We start from the raw sequence: 23,926 nt of genomic DNA on the forward strand, positions 1-23,926 counted from the left end.
ACATTTAGAGACTAGGTCAATGGGTGGCCCTCTTGGCTCCTAAACTGGCTTCAAATGATCTCTGTAAGCAGACAAGAAATTCAAACGCCATCAGGATCAATTCATCTGGGGCCAGGGCTGTGGCTCAGTGGTAGAGTGCTTGCCTAGTATTCGGGAAGCTCTTAGTTCACTGTTCAGCAGGAGGGTGAGAAGTTCAAAGTCATCCTTCCTTACATAGTGAGATCAAGGCCAGCCCGGGATACATCAGAATTGTTAACACAGAGACACACAAGAAAATCAGGCAAAACAAAATTATCAACACATCTAGCTAGGTATGGTGGTGTGAATCCCATAATCTCAGTGCTTGGGAGGCAAAAACATGAAGATAAGGCATTCAAGGTTATCCCAGGCTACCTATCAAGGTCCAGGCCAGTCTATGCTATGTGATACCCTGTTTCAACAAAACAGAGCACAAACAAACCCGGAAACAAACAACAACTACTACAAACAAATCCCAGGTGTTCAGATATTCCGGTGTTCCTGAGACATTTGAAATAAAGACAATTGAGGGAAAAATATTGTAAGAGACGACAGACAAAAAGTTAACATTCTTCACACCATAAATGGCTCTCAGAAAAAGAACACAACAGGAAAGTGGGCAAAGCCTGTGTGTACAGGCGTGTGTAGACAATGGTTCAGTTTTTCAGCCCCCTTTCACTTACAAAGTTGCCTCATGGGAATCTTGATTTGGTTCACATTTCCATATGGCTGGCTTGAAGCCTGATAATTTCTGTGGTCCTCAACTGCATAATTAAAGGACTCTAAAAGCAAAGCAGGTTTCCTTGGGGGGGATTTTTATTTATAGATTATAGCATCTTGGCCTAGGTGTGATGGTGCACACCTCTAATGTCAGCCCTCATAAGGCTGGGGCAGGGGGATGGCAAGTTAGAGGCCAGTTTGGAGTCATAGATAGTGAGCTGAGCTGCTCAGTGACCCTGTTAAAAACATGCACGCGTGCGCACACACAGACACACAGACACACGCACGCACGAACACACACCTTTGAAGCCTCAGCTCCCAGCTGGGAATGTTCAGGCTTTGATGGCTTTCACTGTTTTGGACTTTGGACTAACCGGAGCACACAATCATGTCAGTCAGTTTCTTGGAACAAACCGCTGTATGAAGGTGAATCCTATTGCCAACCTGAGCAGAGACACGCTAGGACTATTAAAGCACACGTTTGGGTGTGCCTGTGAGGAAATTCCCAAGGAGGATTAACTGAGCTAGGAAGACCCCCTGAATGTGGGTGGCATGATCCCACAAATTAGAGCCCAGATGGAATGGAAGGGAACTGGGAGAAAGCTAGGCGGGTTCTGCTGTTGCCCAGTCTCTGAGTCCTGAGTGGCCGTGTCAGGATCGGTTACTTCTGCTTTGTGTTCCTATCACTTGGTCCTCTGCCCAAGCACATGGGACCAAGTGGCCATGAATTCAATTCTACAAACCATGCACCTAAGTAATTCCTTTTTCTCTTAAGGATTTCCTCCTTGTCTTCTTCTCTATTTCCTAAAATGAGTGTTACTTTAGTAAATTAGACAAATGTATAATTTTGATGTATGTATGTATGTATGTATATAGGTTTTTTTTTTTTTTTTTTTTTTTGGAGACAGGTTTTCTTTGTGTAGCCCTGGCTATCCTAGAACTCACTCTGTAGACCAGGCTAGCCCCAAACTCAAAGACCCACCTGCCTTTGCCTTCGGAGTGCTGGAATTAAAGGAGTGTACCCAGCTTTATTTTTCATTACGTGTGTGTGTGTGTGTGTGTGTGTGTGTGTGTGTGTGTGTGTGTGTGTGCTTGTGGGTAGGTGCATGTGGAAGCCAGAAGAGGGCATTAAATCCCCTAGAACTGGAGGTACGGGTGGTGGTTAGCCACCCAACACGGGTGCTGGGAACCAAATTCAGGCCTTTGCAAGAGCAGTCTGTGCTTTTAACCTTGAGTCATCTAGAAAACAAATGTACTGTTTTCTGTCAGAAGCCACAGCAACTCCACAGTTCCATGGCTGGCTGTGATCCAGACAGCATCAAGGAGACAGTGAGGTGGGATCTGGGGGAAGAAAGGCAGGAGGAGCCGTGGGCAAGTGCTATGAGAGAGACATAGAAAAAGAGCACACAGAGCCTGGGATAGCTACAGCTTTAGAGCAGAAGGGCAGCCTTGCTTCCAGGGGCTCTTAGCCTTTCTCTACCAGCACTATAATGCTACAGTGAACTGCTCCAAACTCAAGGGCACAATTTGAGTCAGCGCTTGGTCTGGGTGGCCATTTTGCCCTCGGCTAGGCTCCCAGGTACGACTGGGGTCTGCTGGCTAGTGACCAAAGCAGCTCAGTTCTGCTCTCTTGGTCTCCCCTGTCCACCTAGCAGGCCACCAGGTTCTTGGCAGAAGCAGGAAATGCAGGAGGAAATATGGAGGCACTAAACTAGGGCTGGGGACTGGCACACCCCACTTCTGTACTGTAGGCAAAGCAGGTCACGAGTCTGTCTAGGTTCAAGGGGAAGCGGACTCTCTTTAGAGAGAAAAGCTCTGAGGTAAGAGGATGTGAATCTAAGGGAGGAGTCACCAGAGATCTGTCTCAGGCCCGAGGCCGATACAATCCTGGGACCCTTTGCAGAAAAAGATTTCCAAGTTACGAATACTAAATTTGGCATGGGGTCTTGAAAGGAGCCCCATCTAGCTAGGGGTGTGACAATTCAGCTTCAGTGACTACAGGACAATGCTCTAGAAGCCCTACTAAGTGCAGCTGGGAATAGAAGCAGGAGAGCAGGGAGCCCTAGCCCTACTGAGTGCAGCTGGGAATAGAAGCAGGAGAGCAGGGAGCCCTAGCCCTACTAAGTGCAGCTGGGAATAGAAGCAGGAGAGCAGGGAGCCCTACCTAGCCCCAGCAAGGTCAGGATTGGGGAAACAAGTTTGAAAAAGAGTGGCTGACAGTTGATTCTCATTACTGCAAGATTTAATTTTGTAATTTTGTGGGGTTATTTTCAATTGTATCAGTTTTTTTTTAGATTCCTTATATTGTGGTGGTGGTGGTGGTGGCAGAATCAGTACACACCTTTAATCCCAGCACTGCTGAAGCAGAGGCAGGCAGATCTCTGAGTTTGAGGCCATCCTGGTCTACAGAGTGAGTTCCAGGATAGCCAAGGCTATACAGAGAAATCCTATCTCCAAAAACCAAAACCAAAACATGACTTATTATTTTAATTTATGTGCATGCATATGTGTGTGTGTGCACATGTGTGATTGCTACATGTGTTTGCATGTGAAGTCCAGAAGGGTACATTAGAGCCCTGGGAGCTGGGCTGATAGATAGATGCCTGTGAGCCGTGTTGAGTGGATACTGGGAAACTCAGTCTTCTGGAAGAGCACTGTGCCCTTGCAAATACTGAACCATCCCTCTACCCACGATTTTTTTAATTTTGTCTGTCTCTGTATGTCTGTGTATGGGTAGTTCATGTGAGTGCATGTCTGTCTCTGTATGTCTGTGTATGGGTAGTTCATGTGAGTGCAGGTCTGTCTCTGTATGTCTGTGTATGGGTAGTTCATGTGAGTGCATGTCTGTCTCTGTATGTCTGTGTATGGGTAGTTCATGTGAGTGCAGGTCTGTCTCTGTATGTCTGTGTATGGGTAGTTCATGTGAGTGCATGTCTGTCTCTGTATGTCTGTGTATGGGTAGTTCATGTGAGTGCATGTCTGTCTCTGTATGTCTGTGTATGGGTAGTTCATGTGAGTGCATGTCTGTCTCTGTATGTCTGTGTATGGGTAGTTCATGTGAGTGCATGTCTGTCTCTGTATGTCTGTGTATGGGTAGTTCATGTGAGTGCAGGTCTGTCTCTGTATGTCTGTGTATGGGTAGTTCATGTGAGTGCATGTCTGTCTCTGTATGTCTGTGTATGGGTAGTTCATGTGAGTGCATGTCTGTCTCTGTATGTCTGTGTATGGGTAGTTCATGTGAGTGCAGGTCTGTCTCTGTATGTCTGTGTATGGGTAGTTCATGTGAGTGCAGGTCTGTCTCTGTATGTCTGTGTATGGGTAGTTCATGTGAGTGCAGGTCTGTCTCTGTATGTCTGTGTATGGGTAGTTCATGTGAGTGCATGTCTGTCTCTGTATGTCTGTGTATGGGTAGTTCATGTGAGTGCATGTCTGTCTCTGTATGTCTGTGTATGGGTAGTTCATGTGAGTGCAGGTGCCCATGAAGGCCAGTAGAGGGCCTTGGGTTCCCTCCAGTTGTAGTTACAGGCGAGCCAATGTAAGTGCTGGGAACTGAACCTGGGTCCTATACAAGAGCAGCATGTGATTTTAACTGCTAAGTTATCTCTCCGGCCCCAGCCTTTGGTTATTGATCTCCACAGTCCACTTTTTTTCCTTTTAATGTTATATTTGTTTATTTATTTATTTACCAGGAGACGCCTATGGACAGCACACAGATACACACAGACACATGTGCACATATACATACACACGGATGGACACATGTACACATAGCATTCATTACCTATCACATACAGGCAATATATGTGTATACACAGCTCTCCCCTCAAATAATATTGCACACAATGTATGTCTACACATTTGCACACACATTTTGAAAACAGTGCTTTGGGGAAGGGAGAATCTTCAATGTTCTTTTCTATAGGAATTCGTGCCTAGCCTGGAACTTACTGTGTAGTTGAGACTGGCCCTGAGGATCAGGGTTATGCATCACTACAAATGGCTTTTATGACTTGCTTCACCAATGGGCACATGGCAGCCTGGGGGTGGGGGTAACTGAGTTATGCAGAATCAATGACCCAGCCAGATGTGGGGGTCTCTATTGTGTTTTTGAGGACACAGGGCTTCTGAATATCCTGACACTCTCAGAATCCACAGAGGGCCCCTGTTTAAGGGACAGTCTCGCTACAACTCACAGTGGCTTGGATAAGTCAGTGTTCCTGATTTATAGGGTGGCCCTCTATCTTGGATGGGCCAGTTTACGGGGACCAGGATCAGAGAATCTGGCCATAGGCTCCTGTCAGATAGCTCTGCAGTTTTTGCTACCTCTTCCCAAGAAAGGAAAAGTCAGTCCTAGACCCTCCATGAACATGTCCCCTTGGTTTTCAGGGTTCCCCCAGCCTGTTGACCACTCCCCTGAAAGGTATTCTACGTTTTGGAGGAGGAGGACGCCTAGCTTAGTGCATCCTGGGAAGAAACCTGCTTGATTTACAGTGGTGATTGAAAGGCTCCTGCACCCTTGCTGGCCCTCCTTTATGGCCTAGAAATATGTAAAGTAAGTGGCCATCTCTGGCCACATCCTGGAAAAGCTGGTGCTTATCAGCAGCTGGCGTTTTCAGTGTAAACAACCCTCCAACGTTTCTCCTCACTTCTGGTTAGCCTGGCCAGGGCTTGAGGGCACCATGAAGCAAGTTGTCACAGGATGTCTGTGGCACCTACCCAAAGTGACCCTACCCTAAAGGCTTCCTAAAAAGGAGTGTGCATGAGACGGAAGCCACGGTGTCAGAGTGAGGAGTGACCACCAAGGCTGGCCTTCCTTCTTTTCTTATTTGAATGAGTGGTTACTGCAGGGAGGGCATGCGAGCGAGAGAGGGCAGAAGTTATGAATAGCAAGCTGGTTTTCTGTGCGGAGGAATGGTAGGGGGTAGCCATGGAATATTCATTGAATTTCAGGGGAGTACAGGTTAAGCCCATATCTATTGCCCAGTAGTCTGGGGCAGATCAACAAGAGTTCTCTCAAAGCAGAGCCTTCTGGGTAAGTAGATCTCTGTTCGTATATCCTGATTCTCGCTTTGTAATTTTCTAACTGGTAGGGGTGCTGAGACTCAGACTCAAGGCCTTGCATATGTGAGGCAAGAGCTCTGCCACTGAGCAATACTTCCTCTCCTCCTCTTAGACAGGTGTCACTATGTAGCCCAGGCTAGCCTTGAACTTACCGCTTAGCTCAGCTTCAAGTCAAACTTTGAATACTCTGTTTCTGCCTCGTAACTTCTTGGATTACAGCTGTGCCTGCCACCTGAGATGAGGCTGGCTGGCTTTTAACACCTCCTCAGCCCCCTTTGCTCTCCCCGTTCCAGTCTCTGTTCTAGAAGTTCCCTTCTGGTACCCTTCAACCTATTGAAGCTTCTGGGCTCCAGTGACTCTAGCTCTCTAGCTGATGCTCTCCAGAATCACAGGACCAGCACAGACAGAGTAGGAGGCTCCGGTTCTCTTTCCAGAGAAGTCACCCTGGTGCCAAGGAGGGCGATGTTTCTCAAAGCCCTTTTCACAAGTCTGACTTCTTGCGCTACACTTTTCTCACCCTACCTCCTTCCTCTTTTGGTTTTATTTGCCAGCGGGAAGTAGCTAAAAGGAGGAAGTGCCGGAGAGTGAGGGAAATCAGAGGCCCAGGAGACGCAGGAGCCGAGCATGTAGCCTGTTCTTGCTCCCAGACTCCACCAAAGTGACCCGGTGTGAGAAGATGCATTTGTTATTGCTGGTCTCCTTTCTCTTCTGGATCTCAGGTGAGCACGCTCAGGCAACCAGAAGAAGTGATTGCCCAGCAAGGGGTCATCCATCCACTACCTAATGGTTGTGGTGCCTTTGTGGCAGAAATATTGAGCTCTTAAGCTCCCTTCTAGGGACAATTCTAGACTACTTCAGACTGGTCGTATTTGAGACAGACACACTGATGGGCCTCATTGGTCTTTGAAAGACAGGAGAGTCCTGGTTGTTTAGGAGAATGTCTGACGAGGCTGGATTGTCATCTTGTGATTGTGTTCCAGCAAGGGAGGGAAGGCTTTGGGGGAAGAAACGATGTGGGAACAGGTCGCCGAAGGGAAAAAGAGTTCTGCTATTCAGAACTGATGGAGGAGTGATTCGTGGCAGCTGGGAGAGAAGGTGCTATCAGAAGTGGCTGAGGAATGAAAGGCGAAGAGGGAGCAGGAGACAAGGCCACAGATAGAGGGCTGACAGCGCTTTCTTGTGTTTTGAGAAGATGTGGGGGACTCCCTACGTAGCTAAGGCTGGCCCTCTAACCAGTGATTCTCCCACCCCCCCGCAACTATCTCCAAAAATATTCACAATACGGTTCATAACTAGCAAAATTACAATTATGAAGTAGCAATGAAAATAATTTTATGGCTAGGGAATCACCACAACGTGAGGAAGTGTGTTAAAGGGTCACAGCATTAGGAAGGTTGAGAATCACTGCTCTAGTTAGTGCATGCTGAGTTAGACCACAGAGGGGGTTTTCTGGTGCTGGGATTATAGGCTGTGCCATGATGCTTGAATCGATGTAGCTGTAAGTGGATACAGTTTTGATTTCAAAGAAAGAGAATTTCCTCTTGAACACAATGATGCACACCTTTAATCTCTCTTCTTCTGAAAGACAGAGATTGGCGAATCTCTGTGAGTTTAAGGGACAGCCTAGTCTACATAGCAAGTTCCAGGCTAGTCAGACTGTGTCTCAAAAGAAATTGCACACAATGTATGCAATTCTTTGTGTCATTTTTTTCCTGTGTGCATATCATGTACTTAGATAATTGTCTTCTCTCATCTTCTCCTCCATTTCTGCTGGTTGCCTTCTTCTCCCTTTATACCCTCTCGTACTCCCATGTTTGTTTGTTGGTTTGTTTTTAAAATCTGGAGTTTGTGTAGGAGATAAAACATGTGATATTTGTCTTTCTGAATCTGGCGTTCTCTCTTTAACAAGATGGCGTTCTCTCTCCAGTTCAATGTATTTTCCTGCAGGCATCATTGTGTATTTATACGTCATTGCCTTTATCCATTCATCTGTCAATGGGCTTTGATCCATGGCTTGGTTACTGCGGCCAGTGCTGCAGTATGAATGGGTACGCAGAGACTCTAGTGCCGTGGCTCTCAATCTGTGGGCCACGATGCTGCAACAAACCTCTGTCTCCAAGAACATGTAAGTAGTGATTCATAACGGTAGCAAAATTACGAGGTAGTAATGAAAATAATTTTATTGTGTGTGTGAGGGTCCCCACAACCCGAGGAATGAGGGTCCCCACAACCCGAGGAACTGTTTTAAAGGATCGTGGTGCTAGGAAGGTTGAGAACCGCTGCAGAGGGTTTTCTTGCTTAGTATTCTGGTAGTTTCTACTGTGCCCATGGGCTTCTCTTCTTAGCTTGAAATATTTTTAGCAAATGGCTTTCAATTTCATACCCCTAGAACAGACGTTTCTCAGGGCTCTAGAATCTCACAGCCAAGTGTGTATCCAGCTTTCGTATTTAGACATTGACTTTTCAAACGTGGGGGCTGAAGAGATGGCTCCACAATTAAGAAGGCTTGCTTTTCTCTTCCCCCAGAGGATCCAAGTTCAATTCCCAGCACCTAGTGCTGGGTTTCTCACAACCTGTCACTCCAGCTCTGATGTCCTTTTTGGCCTTCATGGGAACCTGTAGTCATGTGCACGTAAGCACACTCTCATACACATATACACATAAAAAAGAAAAGAAATTTAGGAATAGTAAGACCCTGACTTAAAGAGAGAGAGAGAGAGAGAGAGAGAGAGAGAGAGAGAGAGAGGAAGAAAAGAGAGAGACTTCACATATAGCCTTATCAAATCTTCCCCAATCCTCTTCATCTTAGTGCTTGGCAACTCCATATTTTCTTACTGCTCAGCCAAACCTGGGGACAGCCATTTCCAATGACCTGCACCCCCCAACTTTGAATTAAAATCTTACTTAAGTCCTCAGAGAGGGAGTACCAGGTGCTGTATGCACATCCGATTCCTGTCTGCATCTCATCCCTGGTCCTCTCTCCTCTTGCTCCCCCAACTGGTTCAGCTCCCTCCCCCATATGGCTTTGAACATACTGAGTTTACTTGGCCTCTGAGCTTTGTGCCTCCTTTGTTCTGAGTGCTCTTTGTTTCTGTGGTCCCAGGCTCCTCGCATTGCCCCCCTCCCCAGGTCTTCATTTTGTTGATGACCTTAATTCAAACTGCTGTTCCTGCCAGGGTCTGGCCAACTCCACTCAGGAGGCAGAGACAAAAGGAGTGGTTTCTCTAGATCATTCTCACCTACAGAGTCCAAGGCATGAGTTATGTGAGACCCTGCCTCAAAAAGAAAACAAACAGAAAAACAAAACAAAGAGTTCCTTGTTCTCTGTCTCCCATTGCCTGTGCTTCATTCCCTCACCTTAGTAGAATGGAAGTTTCCAGAAGGCAGAGTTTTGTCCCTAAAACTCCAGTGGGTACTAATTAGACAAACATCAAACAGCAGTTGCTTGAATGAACTTATCCATTAGAGAGAATGTGGTTGTTCTTAACATTACTCTTTCCATCTTCCGGCTTTCTAGAACTGAACCATCAGGATTATTTTTTATTTAAATATTTTATTTAGTGTGTCTAACAATGAAGCACTGATGGAATGTTATATATGGCTTTGCTTGTGTTCAGTGTAGTGTATCATACAGCCTTCAACAATGACAATAAAAATAAAGATAAGCACTTAGCAAATTAAAAAAAATTATTTAGGGCTGGAGAGATGGCTCAGAGGTTAAGAGCACTGACTGCTCTTCCAGAGGTCCTGAGTTCAATTCCCAGCAACCACATGGTGGCTCATAACCATCTGTAATGGGATCCAATGTCCTCTTCTGATATGTTTGAAGACAGCTACAGCGTACTCACATAAATAAATAAATAAATAAATAAATAAATAAATAATATTTAAAAAAAATAAAATAAAAAAATTATTTAGTGTGAGGTATGCATGTGTGTGTGTGTGAGAGAGAGAGAGAGAGAGAGAGAGAGAGAGAGAGAGAGAGAGAGAGCTCACATGTGTGCAGTTTCCAGAGGAGGAAGGAAGAGGGTGTCAGATCCCCTGCTGCTGTGAGCTGCCTGATGGGTGCTGGGAACTGAACTCAGGTCCTTTGCCAGAGTAACTTGTACTCTTAATCTCCGAGGCATTTATCCAGCTCCCAAGATTCTTACAATTAACTGTAGAGGTTGTACATTGTTGATACGTGTACAGTGGCTAAGCCACTCTGGAACACAATTTGGTGGCTCTTCAGAATGATAGATACGGCATCACCACATGACCAAAATGAACTACAAGCACACATCCAAGCTAAGAATACACCAGGTGGTGGTGCACACCTTTAATCCCACCACTAGAAAGGCAGAGGCAGGCAGATCTCTGAGTTCGAGGGTATTGACAGGTGGGAACAATCTAAATGTCTGACCCCTTTGGGTCCACGGTTGAGTAAAGCACAGCATAGTCGTACAGTGGAATGCCATACTGAGGTACCTAGGAACACAGGCTACAATACGGATGGACTTCGAAAGCAGATGCCAGGAGGAAGGAGCCAGATACTATTGTATACTATATAACGCCAGTCTTATGAAATGTCCAGAGTAGGTGAGTCCTGGGGGCCAGGAAGTAGATTAGTGTTAGTGGAGAGAAGGCATGGAGACAGGCACCAAGGATGGAGACAGGCACCAAGGATGGAGACAGGCAACAAGGGAAGCAGCTGTTACCCACGTGAGATAGCTCTTTATGCTGATAAAAGAAAAGAAAAAGTTCTGGAACTAGACAGCAGAGATAGTCATAAAGCCGTGACTGTTTTAACGCCCACTGAGCTGGGTGCATTCAAAGAGTTAAGTGTACTGTATGTGAATTACGTATCAGCTTTAAAGGCAGGACAAGATAAATCCTTAGCTTTAAATGTGCTTCAATTAGCACTCAAACCTCTTCCTCCAGACTGGGAGGTTTGAACCCTGGACCTCATGTTTGCCAAGGGGGGCACTCTGCCGATTGAGTTGTAGACTCAGTCCCCATGTTTCTGCTTTTTTGAGACAAGGTTTCCCTATGTAGCCCAGGCTGTCCTTGAACTAGTTTCATAGTTCACACTGGGTTCTAGCAGTGCTAAGATTGTAGACATGTGTTACCAACCATGCCCGGAATACAGGTTTTTGTTGTTGTCTTATCTTTGTTTAGTGTGTGTGTGTGTGTGTGTGTGTGTGTGTGTGGACAGAGAGAGAGAGAGAGAGAGAGAGAGAGAGAGAGAGAGAGAGAGAGAGAGAGGTCAGAGGACAACTGTGAGAGTCAATTCTCTTTCCTCCCATGTGGTTCTGGGGATTGAACTCAGGTGGTCAGTCTTGGTGGCAGGTACCTTTACCCAATGAGCCATCTTGCTTGTTTTGGAATAAGATTTGTTAACAAGGCAACCCAGAAAATGATAACATGTAGTAATCTCAAGAAAATAGGAAGAAAATTAAATGGATGGGAAAATAACTTAGTAAGTGAGGCCGTAACATATACCCATGGTAACAGTTAGTGTCAAGTGGATTGATAAGTGCCCAAGAGAGTGGGAAAGCGTACCTCTGAAGTGTGTCTGTGGGGGCATTTTCCAGGCATCAACTACTGGGGGGACCCACGCTGATGTGGGTAGAATCATCTAACAGGCTGGGGAGCTAGATGAGGTAAAGGGGAAATGACAGTTGGTACGGCCTGTCTGTCTGTCTGTCTGTCTGTCTGTCTGTCTCCTTCCTCCTCCTTCTCCTCTCCCTCTTCTCTCTATGCTATCCCTCTCGGCCCTCACCATCCTTCTTCCTGATTGTCAGGATGTGAGCTACGTGCTCCATCACCTCCTCCCTGCCGTGATGAGTCAGAACTCTTCACTGCTCAGGTTGATTCTGTCAGATATTTTATCACAGAGACAACAACAACAACAAAAGGCTAACGTGTGTCCCAACTCAACCTCAGAACTTCTTCGATAAGGACAAAAGGAAGGGAAGCAATAATTAAGTAGAAAAGTGTGCCTCGAAAGCATGTGGTCAGCATAGATTAATTGGAGGATATTTCATTAGTGCTAAGCTACCTTCCTCCTCCTTTCTCGTTCTTGTGTATGTGTGTGCCGTGTGCATTCCTGCCAGTGGCTGCGCATGTGGACTTCAGACCATGTAGATCCTAGCGATTACACTCGGGTCATCAGGCTTGGTGGCAAGTGCCCTTACCCACTGAGCCATCTCGCTAGCTCCCAAACATTATTCTCCAAAAGAAACATTTCACTGTGCTCCGAGCCTTTCAAAGGTGAGAAAGCAGAAGAAACCCCTCTCACCCTCAGGAGCGCTCCGGGGCAGGACAGCGTGGGACCAGAATGGGATGGACACAAAGGTCAAGGGAACAGAATGGAAAAATCCATCTGGAAATCACAAGTTTGCCTTTTCGGCAAATGCACCCACGCAGTTCATGTGGACAATGGGACCTGTGTGTGAGGGGCTGTGGAATATAGAAACCAGAGCCATTCATCCAAGGTGGGCGACTTATAGGGGCCCACTGGAACCTCCAGCAACAGCCTCTCAGGGCCATTAGATGTGGCTTCGCTGGACTTCCTCAGGGTGTCTGTGTCTAAGAGTCCATGTCCTGTGGACATGGATCTTCTAATCTCACTTCTCCACACCAGCACAGCATGAAGATCATTGTAAGAGGACCTTCACAGATCTGTGGATTTTGTACTGGAGAGATGGCTCAGTTGGTAAGAGCAGTCACTGTGTGAGCTAGAGGACTTGAGTTCGAATCTCAGTCCCCGCCTAAAAAGCCAGGCTGTGGCTGCTTGTGTGCCGATCACCCGGTGCTGTGAGGGGTAGAGACAGGGATGGGTTGCTGGGGCTTGCTGGCTATAGCATAGCTCTAGATGCAGGTGAGAGACTGTTTCAAAAGAAGAAAGCAGAGGGCATTTAGAGAGATGGCTCAGCCATTGAAGAGCACCTGTTCTTACAGAGGATTCTGGTTCATTTGTCAGAAGCCACACAGTGGGTCACAATCATCTGTAACTCCAAGTCCAGGGGACCTGATACCCTCTTCTGGCTCTGAAGGCACCAGGCCTTCATGTTGTGCACAGATATATAAGCAGGCACAACACCCAGACACATAAAATAAACATAAATCTTAAAGGGCCTGGAGAGATGGCTCAGCGGTTAAGAGCACTGGCTGAAGACAGCTACGGTGGACTCATACACATAAAATAAGTAAATCAAATAGTTGTTTTAAAAATAAATAAGTAAATCTTAAAAACAAGTATAAGGCAGAATAATAGAACAGGGTGCCTGAGCCTGCCTCTGCTGTTCAGATATTCACTCAGCCTCATGCATGAAATATGCGTGTGCTCCCACCCATATCACACACACACACACACACACACACACACACACACACACACACACACACACAGCCTCTTGACTGATAGATAGGTTTAGGTGTGTGCAATATCACACCTGGATGTTGATTATGTGGTGGGGAAGGGTAGGTGTTAGAGATAGGAATTATGGTCTTGCCCACTCTGGGGTCTCTATGTAGTCCTGGCTATCTTGGAACTTGCTATGTAGGCCAGGCTGGCCTTGAACTTAGAGACATTTGCTCGTTTTTGTCTACTAAGTACTGGAATTAAAGCCTGTGCCACCATACTTGGCTGTAATTGTTTTCTCCAGAATTTTCCTGGCTCCTCTGACTCAGCAGGATGTTGAGGGATGGCAGGCAGCCTGTCTTAGAGAAGAGGTGTCTATCTTTTGACCACCATTCAAATAAAGATGGTTTTGGAATTGGCACTATGTCCTGCCTTTGGAGTAGGAGATCAGGGGTCCCTGCGTTTGTGTTTTCCAGGCTGCTGCAGTGCTCAGCATTCAGTCACAGGTCCAAAGAAGGTGAGCGGTCAGGAGCAGGGCTCCTTGACAGTGCAGTGCCGATATGCCTCAGGCTGGAAGAATTACAACAAGTACTGGTGCCAAGGACCTGATAGGCAATGTAAAGTTCTCGTTGAAACCAATGGATCAGAGCGGTTGGCGAACAAGAACCGTGTGTCCATCAGGGATGACCAGACAGCCTTCATCTTCACCGTGACCATGGAGGATCTGAGGATGAGTGATGCTGGCATTTACTGGTGTGGAATTACAAAAACTGGTTATGATCCCATGTTTGAAGTTAGTGTGAACATTGGCCCAGGTAAGAGGTGTGTGAACATCTCTTTAAGTGCCCTTTCTGGTCTCTCAGGTCTCAGGAATTAAGCTGTCACTCAATAGAGTTGTTGCACAGTGGGGAAGTCCATATACCCTTGATTGACTGCTTGGGATTAGAAGAGACAGGCTCTCTCTCTCTGTGTCTCTCTCTCTCTCTCTCTCTCTCTCTCTCTCTCTCCTCCCCATCTTCCTCTCCAAATATTAATTTATTTCTTTTATGTGCACTGATGTTTTTTGTTTGCATATATGTCTGTGTGAGAGTGCCAAACCCTTTGAAACTGGATTTATAGACAGCTGTGGACCTCAATGTGGGTGCTGGTAATCAAACCCTGGACCTCTGGAGAAGCAGCCAGGGCTCTTAACTGCCAAGCCATCCCCCCTTCTCTTCTTTTAAATGTCTTCTGACTCCCGGAGATTCCATGCATTTTCCCCTTCTCTTCACCGCACAGCTCCATCTTGATTCTATTCCCAGGAGAGGTCAGGGTAGTCAATCCCACCTCCAGCTCATAGATCAAAGAGACCACTTCCAGTGGTTCACAGTCTCCAATTCCTGCCAATGCTTTCCTTGAGTTTCATGGAAAGTTCGCCTTGCTCTCTGAGGAGCTCCGGGTGTTGCCTTCACCTGATGCTGTTCTCTGTGCCTCTATATTCATCCCAAGGGAAATGGTACCAGCATAGTTCTGATGCTGTGGTCTAACTTTCAAGGTCTAGAAAAGCCTTCACACACAGTTGCATTTCTGATGTCTGGAATGTCCTAAGGAGCACATTTGTGCCCATTGGCTTAATGCTGTTCTCTTTGAGAGTCCTTCTAGAATGCAGAGTTCATGGCGGCAGTGGTGGTGGTGGCGGTGGTGGTGGTGGCGGCGGTGGCGGTGGCAGCGGTGGTGGTGGTGATGGTGGTGGTGGTGGTGGTGGCGGTGGTGTTGGCGGTGATGGTGGCGGTGGTGGTGGTGGTGATGGTGGTGGTGGTGGTGGTGGTGCCAGCTCAGAGGTCTTGGTGTATTGGCTTGGAGTAGTTTCTCTCTTAGATTCTGCTTGGCCAGCCTCAGGCAGCACCAGGTCATAGGACACTTGGAGGACCGAGGCAGCAGATGAGCAGTCTGTCCGCCATTGCCAGGACTCCCTGAAGTTCAGTATGGTGCAAACCTTGCGTTAACTTGCTGAACCCTGACAACACCTTTGGAAGAGGGTTTTTCTTATTATTGAAACTTCTTAATTTGTCCCAAGCAACGTGTCCTCCTGACTATCAGTGTTTTCTTTCTGCTACTAAAGGATGTTTGTTTAGTTTATATACATGGGTGTTTTGCCAGCACACATGTATGTGTACTGTATGTGTCATGCGCCTATAAAGTCAGAAAAGGGGATCAGATACCCTAAAACTGGAGTCACAAATGGTTGTGAGCCACCAGGTGGGTGCTGGGAACTGAACCTGTGTCCTCTGTAAGAACATTGTGTGCTTTTAATGACTGAGGAATCTCTCTAGCGCCAATATTAGCTGTTGACCTGAGAAATTTTCAATATAGGTTATGGTAGCAACTCTTTAAGTTCCCTGTCTCTTGGAGGGGGGCATTGGCTGAGTCACTGTCCTAGCAGGTGGGGTACACAGCTGCCCTTGCTCACCATCCTCCTTGGACTTGGTTCCAGCCCTACCTGCCCCATAAGCTCTGACTTCTCTTAGAGACCAAGAGGATGCTATAGGCCAGCTATAACTGCTTGCCACAGCCTTGCTCCAGGGTCCTCTGGCTGGGATGGCTCACACTCCCTCATGGGCTCAGAGCAAGTGCACAGCGTGAGTGGGTGGCTGGAATAGTGTTCTAATCTGTCTTATGCCAAGCAACCCAAGCACCCACTACAGTGCCAACCACGCCCCCCATCACCTCCACCACCACCATCTCCACAGTGACAACCACGATAAAAGAGACCAGCACATTTCCAACGCCGACCAGCTACTACTCTGATAACAGGTAAGTCGTTTTGGATGCTGCTGTCCTCTGTAGCCCAGTTAGGCCAAGCTCTTCCAATAGTCTCTGAAGTCCCAGGCTCTATTTTCATAGTCTAAAATGCTGACCCTTCCAACTTGCCTTCAATTCCTAGGGATCCCTAATCCTGGAACGGAGGGTGGCTTGTAGGTTTGCTGGTTCATTTGTTCATTCATTCATCCTACTTTAACTGGGACTAGTTCCTTTCTGGTAGGCGCGTGTCGAGTTCTAGAGACATGAGTTTAGTGCTCTGTGGGGGGGGGGGAGAGAGAGAGAGAGAGTTATGGGAAGTCAGCAAGGTTAGGGGTGTGTGTGTGTGTGTGTGTGTGACATGGGGCTGTAGGACCACAGGGAAGGCTCTTGAGGCTCTTGGTCCAACTTCTAGGAGGCCATGGAGAACTGTGGAGGACTTGATCCCCTAGAACTCTTCAAGTGACTGATAAGGGGGCTGGAGAGAAGGCTCAGTGGTTTGGAGCACCAGCTGCTTTTACAGTGGATTCCCAGCATCTACACAGCAGTCACAACATCTGTAACTCCAGTCTCAGGGGATCCACTTTCTATTGTCTCTGAGGACACTGTACACATGTGCACAGACACACACAGACACACACACACAAACACACACACACGCACAAATAAATAATCAAATTACTGTTAAAGTGAGAACGTGATATTGGTGATATTGGTAGCTCCTTGATGATGTCACTAGCCAGAGTGACATCCTCTCCTTACCTCTCCCTTCCTCTCATTTTTTTTCTTCCTCATCCCTGCCTCCTAACAGAGTTTCCTGCAGCTCAGGCTGACCTTGAACTCACTATGTAGCTGAGGATGACCTTGGACTTCTGGTCTTTCTGCCTCTGTCTCCTGCTTGCTAGGATGGCAGGTGCTTGCCCTCACACCCAGTTTGTGCCTGCCAGGGATGGAACTCATGCATGCTAGGCAAGCACTCTGCCAGCTGAACTGCACTTCAGCCCTCATCCGATGTTATCTTTGATCCTGCCTAGGATCACCCCATGAGGAGGAATGGACAGATACAAATGTACCCATTTTACAGAAATGGAAACAAAGCCTAAGTGGCTTCCCAGAGAATCTTGACCCTAGATCTTGGATAGAAGTTTTTTTGACCACAAGGCCAGAACTTGGTTTATTGTTTAGTAACCTGCCCAGACACCTGCAATCAAAGAACTTTCTCGACTCCTTTCTAGCTTTTGGTCCCTTTGCTCCCATAACTGCGTTCACCTATTTGCTTTGAGTTAATCAATTAATCTCTTTTCTTTTCTTTTCTTTTCTTTTCTTTCTTTGTTTCTTTCTTTGTTTCTTTCTTTGTTTCTTTCTTTGTTTCTTTCTTTGTTTCTTTCTTTCTTTCTTTGTTTCTTTCTTTCTTTCTTTCTTTTTTGTTTTTAGAGACAGGGTTTCTCTGTGTAGCCTTGGCTGTCCTGGAACTCACTCTGTAGACCAGGCTGGCCTTGACTCAGAAATCCGCCTGCCTCTGCCTCCCAAATTCTGGGATTAAAGGTGTGCGCCACCACTGCCCAGCAATTAATCTATTTTCTGTGTAGGAGTATCTTGCCTGTATGTTTGTCTGTGTACCACTATGTGTTCCTGATGTGCATGGGTGTCAGAAGAGGGAGTTATATCCTCTGGAACCGGAGTGACAGATGCTTGTGACCACCATGCGGGTGCTGGGAACCAAACCCAGGTCCTCAACCAGAGCAGGAAGTGCTCTTAGCCACTGAGCAATCTGTCCAGTCTCTTGACTTTGTTTGCAGCTCCTCCCAAGGGCCCCTTCTGAGGGGTCCTTTCCACAAACCCTCGTAGAAGATGCCCAGTCTTTCTACCACCAGGAACCCCGTCACCCTACTCCCTGTTTTGCCCTCTGTCTTGAGGCATTTGTTTGTTTGGGTTTTGCAGTTCTGAGGACTAAACTCGGAGCCTCGCACACTCTGGGCAAGGGCTCGACCACAACCACACGCGTGGCCTTCCAAGTGGTTTTTAATATGTAATAGCTCTCACTTTCCTCTTCTCCCCCCTTGTGTGTGTGTGTGTATGTGCGCGCACGAGCGCGCGCGCGCGCCCTAGACAACCTCTAATGTTGTTCCTCAGGCACTGTGCATCTTTCTTTTTTCAGAGCCTCTCATTGGCTGGAACTCACCAAGTAGTCTAGACTGGCTAGCCAGGAACCCTTGAGACTCCCCTGTCTCCACCTCCTCAGCGCCAAGATTGCAGGAGCATGCCACTGTCTGGCCTTTTAGTGTGGGTCCTATGAGTTAAACTCAGGTCTTCATACTTGTAAATCAAACAGTTCATTTACTTGGCCATTCTCAGCCCCCAGTTTCTTCTTATGAGGACCCTGTTTGCATTAGATTAAAGCCCATCCCAATGACCTCACTCAGAGACTCTATCTATCCTCAAATACAGCCACCTCTATCGGCTCCAAAGGGATAACTTGTTCCAAGCCTTTCTTCTAGCTTCTAGCTTTGGCAGTGATATTTTAAAATTTAGATATTTAAAAGTCTTATTTATTTTTGTTTTATGTATATGAGTGCTTGTTTGCATGTGTGTCTGTGAACCACACGGGTATCCGGTGCCCATGGAGCCCATAAGAGGGATTCCGATCCCCTGGAACTGGACAGTTGTGAGCTACCATCTGCAGGTATTGGGGATGGAACCTGGGGTCTCTGCAAGAACAGCAAGTGCTTTAAACCACCAGCACCTCCCAGCCCTGTTGGCAGCAATGTTGATGTTTTTAGCTGTGTCATTGGAATCCTGTCCCTGTCATGTAACTTCTCCCCATGTGTGTCCAGTCCAAGTTTCTCTCTTGGTAAGGAGTGGGCAGTGCACCCTGTGATCCCAGCACTTGGGAAGCAGAGGCCGGTTATCATCTACATATTGACTTTGAAGTTAGTCTGGGCCATCTGAGATTCTGTCTCAAGAAACCAAAACCAACAAACCAACAACCACACAACAAAAACAAGAACTCAAACAAAAACAAACATCCAAACTAAATTTCAAACAAGGATTATGGACGTTAGGTTGGACCCGCCCTAGTCCAGATGGTTTTACCCTAACTCAGTCACGTCTGCAAAGACCCTCCATGCACACAGGTCACATTTATAGTCTCTTGGTAAGCACAACTTTGACAGACACTCTTCAGTCTGTAGAGAGGGCATGCACAGACTCCAGGAGACCTGATTTAAGTCTCTTGCTCTACTGTTCTTTTCTTCTTTCTTTCTTCCTTTCTTTCTTCCTCTTATATGAGTACACTGTAGCTCTCTTCAGACACACCAGAAAAGGACACTGAAACATATTACAGATGGTTGTGAGCTACCATAAGATTGCTGGGAATTGAACTCAAGACCTCTGAAAGAGCAGTCAGTGCTCTTAACCGCTGAGCCATGTCTCCAGCTCTCGCTCTACAGTTTTTGTTGAGCTTCTACACACTATCTTTGGAGGTGTTCAGAGCGAGGGTCCCCTTGCTGGAAACCAGAGTTCTGTAGCTCATAAGTTCTTTGGCCGCCCCCTGCTATCAGGTTGCTAGGGTGGACTCAGAGGAGGGTTGGGTACACATGTCTCCTGCCTTTCCAGGCAGGACAGTGGTGGCAGCGGTGGTGACAGAGATGGGTTTCTGGATCTCAGTGTGCTCCTCCCAGTCATCTCTGCAGCCCTGTTGCTTCTCCTGCTGGTGGCTTCACTCTTCGCTTGGAGGATGGCGAAGAAACAGAAGAAAGGTGAGCATGTCTGACCCTGAGGCTGGGGCTGGTTGGATGGTGGTGTGGGCTGACGGCTAGCACTGCCTTCTGAGAGGGGGTTCTGAGGGACCATCCATCCATGTAGTCTGGGAGAGGCTGTGCAGGAAAGGCCAGCAATAGCTGGCAGTCCAAGAAGCTGGCAGAGAGCTGGAGCTTGAGCCCCATGTACAGAATCCTCTCTGACCTGCCTCTTGTCGTGTCTCCTAGTTTTGGTCTTGGTGACCAAGGTAACAATGGCTTTAGGAGGACAGACCACTCTAGGGAAATGCGGTTGTGGTGGAGGTGCTGAGCTCACATGGGAGAAGGAAGACACGCACGTAACAGACACAGGCACATGAACATGCAGACACACAGTATAGGTGCATGTGTTTGGTGCAGGTACCTATGTGAGTGTCGTCTCCAGGCATCGGGAGCATCGACGTGACCCTAGCTTTTGCTCCTCTCTGCCCATTACCCATCCCAGCCCGGCCTACTTGTTCTGGGTGCCCCTGCTTTACAGGGAAGAGCCCCGTATCGCAGAATTACAAGATTTCTCAGAGATCACAAGATTGACCAAGCCCTTTCCTGTCTGGCATCACTTCCACATTTTCAAGTAATTGTAGAATGTTTCTCAGAAAGTTCTCGACCTGAAGTGTTCCCACTTCCCTGCCCCTACCCAGACTCCATCCCCAGCCCCAGCCCAGAAGGCGTACAGTCTCAGAGGACAAACTAGGACTTTTTGTTTATTTGTTGCAAGACAGGATCTCACTATGTAGCACAGGCTGTCCTAGAACTCAATACGTAGGTAGACCAGGCTGGCCTTAAACTCACAGAGATCCACCAGTTTCAGCCTCACAATTGCTGGGATTAAAGGCATGTACCACTATGCCTGGATAGACTAGACTTTTTTTTTTTTAAGAAAAAAAAGTTAAATTTTTTTTGTGTGTGTGTGTGTGTGCATACCATAGCACATGCATAAAGATTGGAAGACAACTTGTGGGAATTGGTTTTTCCTTCCACCATGTGGGTTCTGAGAATTAAACTCAGGCTGTCAGGCTCCATGGCAAGCACCTTACCCACTTAGCCATTCTGCTGGCATGTTCAAGTATTCTCTCTAGTCCTAGGTGTGAGGTCATTTGATACTAAAAACAGAGGTTGATCCTTTCTTTCTTCTTTTGTCTCCAGAGCAGGGCATGGGATGTGGGCAGGGAGGAGGGTCAAGGGTAGGGAAAAAAACCTTACAAATTCCAGCAATCCCTCTTTTCCCCACTCCCCTCTGAAAATTTTGCCACACCATGCTGACCCAGCTCAGACATCTTAGCTAGGATCAGAACACTCCCACACGTCTGGAGGGGACAGGCCCAGCCACCCTGTGGTTCAGAGCCTGGCTGAAGAAAAAGTAGAATTTAAATGAAGGAGGTGAGACCTGGGCCACGATAGGAAGGACCAGGTTGTCCAATTGCTGGTAAAAACAGGCATGACCTTGAGGTGGCACTGAAGGATGTGTCAGGTGGAGGGATAATCAGACTACATTCAAAGTTACAAATGAAACCCAGGATCCTGCAGGGAGGGTCTCGTCTCCAGGGAGGGTCTGCAGGGAGGGTCTCGTCTCCAGGAGAGCCGATCATTTGTACAATTCTATAAAGTCAGGAATAAGCAGGTTATGGTCGCTTTCTCCCCAGTGTCACAGAGTGTGCCTCCCAAAGGGTCAGAATTGAAGCCATAGCTCTTGTCTGACCTGGGGCCTCATTTGTGTCCCACTCCTTCCCTCCCTTGCATGTAGGAATCTCACAAATCTCAAGAATGGGCTTTCTAATTTCAGATTTCTTTCTTTTTTGTCTTTTAGCTGCTGGGCCACCCTCAAAGCAGGTAAAAATGTCCCAGAGACCAGACAAAGAGACCAGCAGGCGTCTCTCCCCTTTTCCTCATTGTTTAACCTCCTGGGAGCCTCTGTGTCCAAACATACCAGATAAGACATGTAACCAAAGTATACACGGATTCCTGGTCCTACAGGGGTGGTGGTGTGTGGGGGGGTGAGGAGCCTAGAAACAGTCAGAAGGAAGGAGGATGAGGGGTCTAGAAACAGTCAGATTGGGGGAGGCCTGGGTATATAATGGGTTTTGGGATGGGGAGCACAAGGAGCTGGGGAGGGGGCAGGGCTCACAGGAAAGCAGAGAAAGTGGAATCTGTTTCCATAGGCTGATGCCATGACTCACATCTTGTGTCCCCCAAACCCCAGGTACAGTCTCTGGAGGGTGATCTCTGTTATGCAAACCTGTCCCTGCAGCAGCCCAGAATCTCCCCTGGCTCCTCCATGTCTTCCTCTGGCAAGGACCACCAAGAGGAAGTGGAATACGTCACCATGGTACGTCTTCCACGGGGCTGTGGAGATGGGAACCTGGCGCTGCCTCACCCCCTGGAAAGTGAACTCCACGGCCATGTGGACACAGCTGATGAGGGTGGGGTCTGAGCAGGGCGAGTGGCTTCAGTAGTGTCTCCACACCATATCTCAACCCCAGGACTTGGTCCTAACACTGGGCTGGGAAGAGCCAGACTGTCCAAGTGTATCTCCTGGGGCAGAGGTGGGGCTCTGTTGCTGTTCTTGCATTGTGGATGAAGGTCTTCCTTCCAGAATGGGAGACCTGACCTGCCTCTTCTGAGAATCTTCTTGTCTTATCAGGTGGTCACTGTTTCCCTTCAGCCTCTCTGACTTTGTCTCCTTCTGTTTCCCAGGCTCCCTTTCCCAGGGAGGAGATTTCATATGCTGCTCTGTCTTTGGCCAGCCTGGGTCAGGAGCCTACTTACAGCAACACGGGCTGCCTCGTTGCTCACGTTCCCAGGCCAGGCCTTGAAGAGGAAATCACAGAGTACAGCAGCATCAAGAGGCCAGGCCTTGAAGAAGAGACCGTGGAGTACAGCAGCATCAAGAGGCCAGGCCTTAAAGAGGAGACCGTGGAGTACAGCAGCATCAAGAGGCCCCTGCCTGCAGCCATGCCTTGATCTTGATCCCTGAAGGCAGCCTGGCTGTGTGTTTCTGCACATCTGCCTCTGTACCTGCTTCCTTACCAGGCCTGGTGGGTGACTGGAACTCTGTCCATCCATCTCTCATGGCCGTCATCTCTACCTTGAGCTTGGAGTTCAGCCTCAGGGCACTCCAGTGAATTAAGGTTCCTTCCACACCCCCACTTATAGCCAATGTACTTTGGAAGGCACCAGGCAGGCTGCTTCAGGGAGGCTGTGTAATTCGTAACAACGATAATGATAATATCAACCAACCTTTATTTATTGTTTTTCATATGGATCCCCCCAGGACATTTTTCATCCTCATATTCATAATCTGTGAATTATTTTATACGAAGAAAGACAGGTACATATGTGTTTAAGTTAGGGTTTTGAGATGAGTCTGTTATTATCCAAGCAGGCCCAAATAAAACCACCACAAGGGTCTCTTTTAAGAAGGAATAGAGCAAGTGGGGGGGGGGGGCAACAGAAGCAGAAGAAAGTGGAGGGATGCAGCAGGATCCAGGATGCTGCACGTCCAGCAGCCAACAAAGCCAAGCATCAGACTGACCCCTGGGTGGAGCATCCGAGAGCAACTAGGCCTGCCAGCGTCAAGGCTTGAATTGACTGTGTACTTTCAGAAATGTCGAAGAATAAAGTTGTATTGTTTTTACTTATTTCCTTATCTTTGGTTTTTTGAGTTAGGGCCCCTACATAGCCCTGGCTGTTCTAGAACTATGTAGACTGTTCTAGTCACTCTGTAGACCAGGCTGGCCTCCGACTCACAGAGATCTGCCTGCTTCTGCCCCACAAGTGCTGGGATTAAAGGTGTGCACCACCTCCTGTTTTAGAATAGAGTATTTTTAGCCATTGGGCTTAGTGCCTCTATTCTGGGGTCCTAACGATTTTCGACTCAGAAGACATCTTTGGTTTCATGGTGCTGTGGCCTAGTCGGAGCAGCTATTTCTTCTCTACCTGGTTTCTTTCCTTCCTCTGCCCGAGTCAGTGCTCCTCCCAGCAACCAGTGTAGTCCGGTCAAAGCCCAGAGCTGATGGCTCCCGCGTTATAATCTCCATGGCTTCTTCCTCTGCTCTTGAGGCCCCAGGGAGCCCATGGCCCCTGTTTGCCTTGTGAACCCTAACTCTATCTGCCCCCCATTTCGCTCTATCCACCCCTCTTCTCTTTCCTTACTTGGGTCTGAAACGTCTCCCAGGGTCCAGGTATTAAAGGTTTGATCCCCAGTCTG

At 47.5% G+C, this 23,926-nt stretch overlaps 2 protein-coding genes across 5 annotated transcripts in view; one reads left to right on the forward strand and one right to left on the reverse strand.

Moving 5' to 3' along the window:
• The window catches only part of Rab37 (RAB37, member RAS oncogene family), a 67,421-nt gene that overhangs the window by 18,558 nt on the left and 24,937 nt on the right, over positions 1-23,926 (reverse strand). The gene's annotated exons all lie outside the window — the stretch shown is intronic.
• Cd300lf (CD300 molecule like family member f) lies at positions 5,495-23,357 on the forward strand. 3 transcript variants are annotated; one of them, XM_076935489.1, is made up of 8 exons: positions 5,496-5,770; positions 6,351-6,518; positions 13,621-13,959; positions 15,874-15,937; positions 19,538-19,680; positions 21,527-21,549; positions 21,920-22,045; positions 22,414-23,357. In XM_076935489.1, the coding sequence occupies exons 2-8, from the start codon at positions 6,476-6,478 to the stop codon at positions 22,678-22,680; spliced, it is 1,005 nt and encodes a 334-aa protein (XP_076791604.1). In that variant the 5' UTR covers positions 5,496-5,770; positions 6,351-6,475; the 3' UTR covers positions 22,681-23,357. The 3 variants fall into 3 exon arrangements, with proteins under 3 accessions (XP_076791605.1, XP_076791604.1, XP_076791603.1); XM_076935488.1 differs by having other exon boundaries at positions 5,499-5,770; positions 15,808-15,937; XM_076935490.1 differs by lacking the exon at positions 15,874-15,937 and having other exon boundaries at positions 5,495-5,770.

Source organism: Arvicanthis niloticus, chromosome 6, assembly GCF_011762505.2.
Source record: "Arvicanthis niloticus isolate mArvNil1 chromosome 6, mArvNil1.pat.X, whole genome shotgun sequence".
Taxonomy (NCBI): Eukaryota; Metazoa; Chordata; class Mammalia; order Rodentia; family Muridae; genus Arvicanthis; species Arvicanthis niloticus.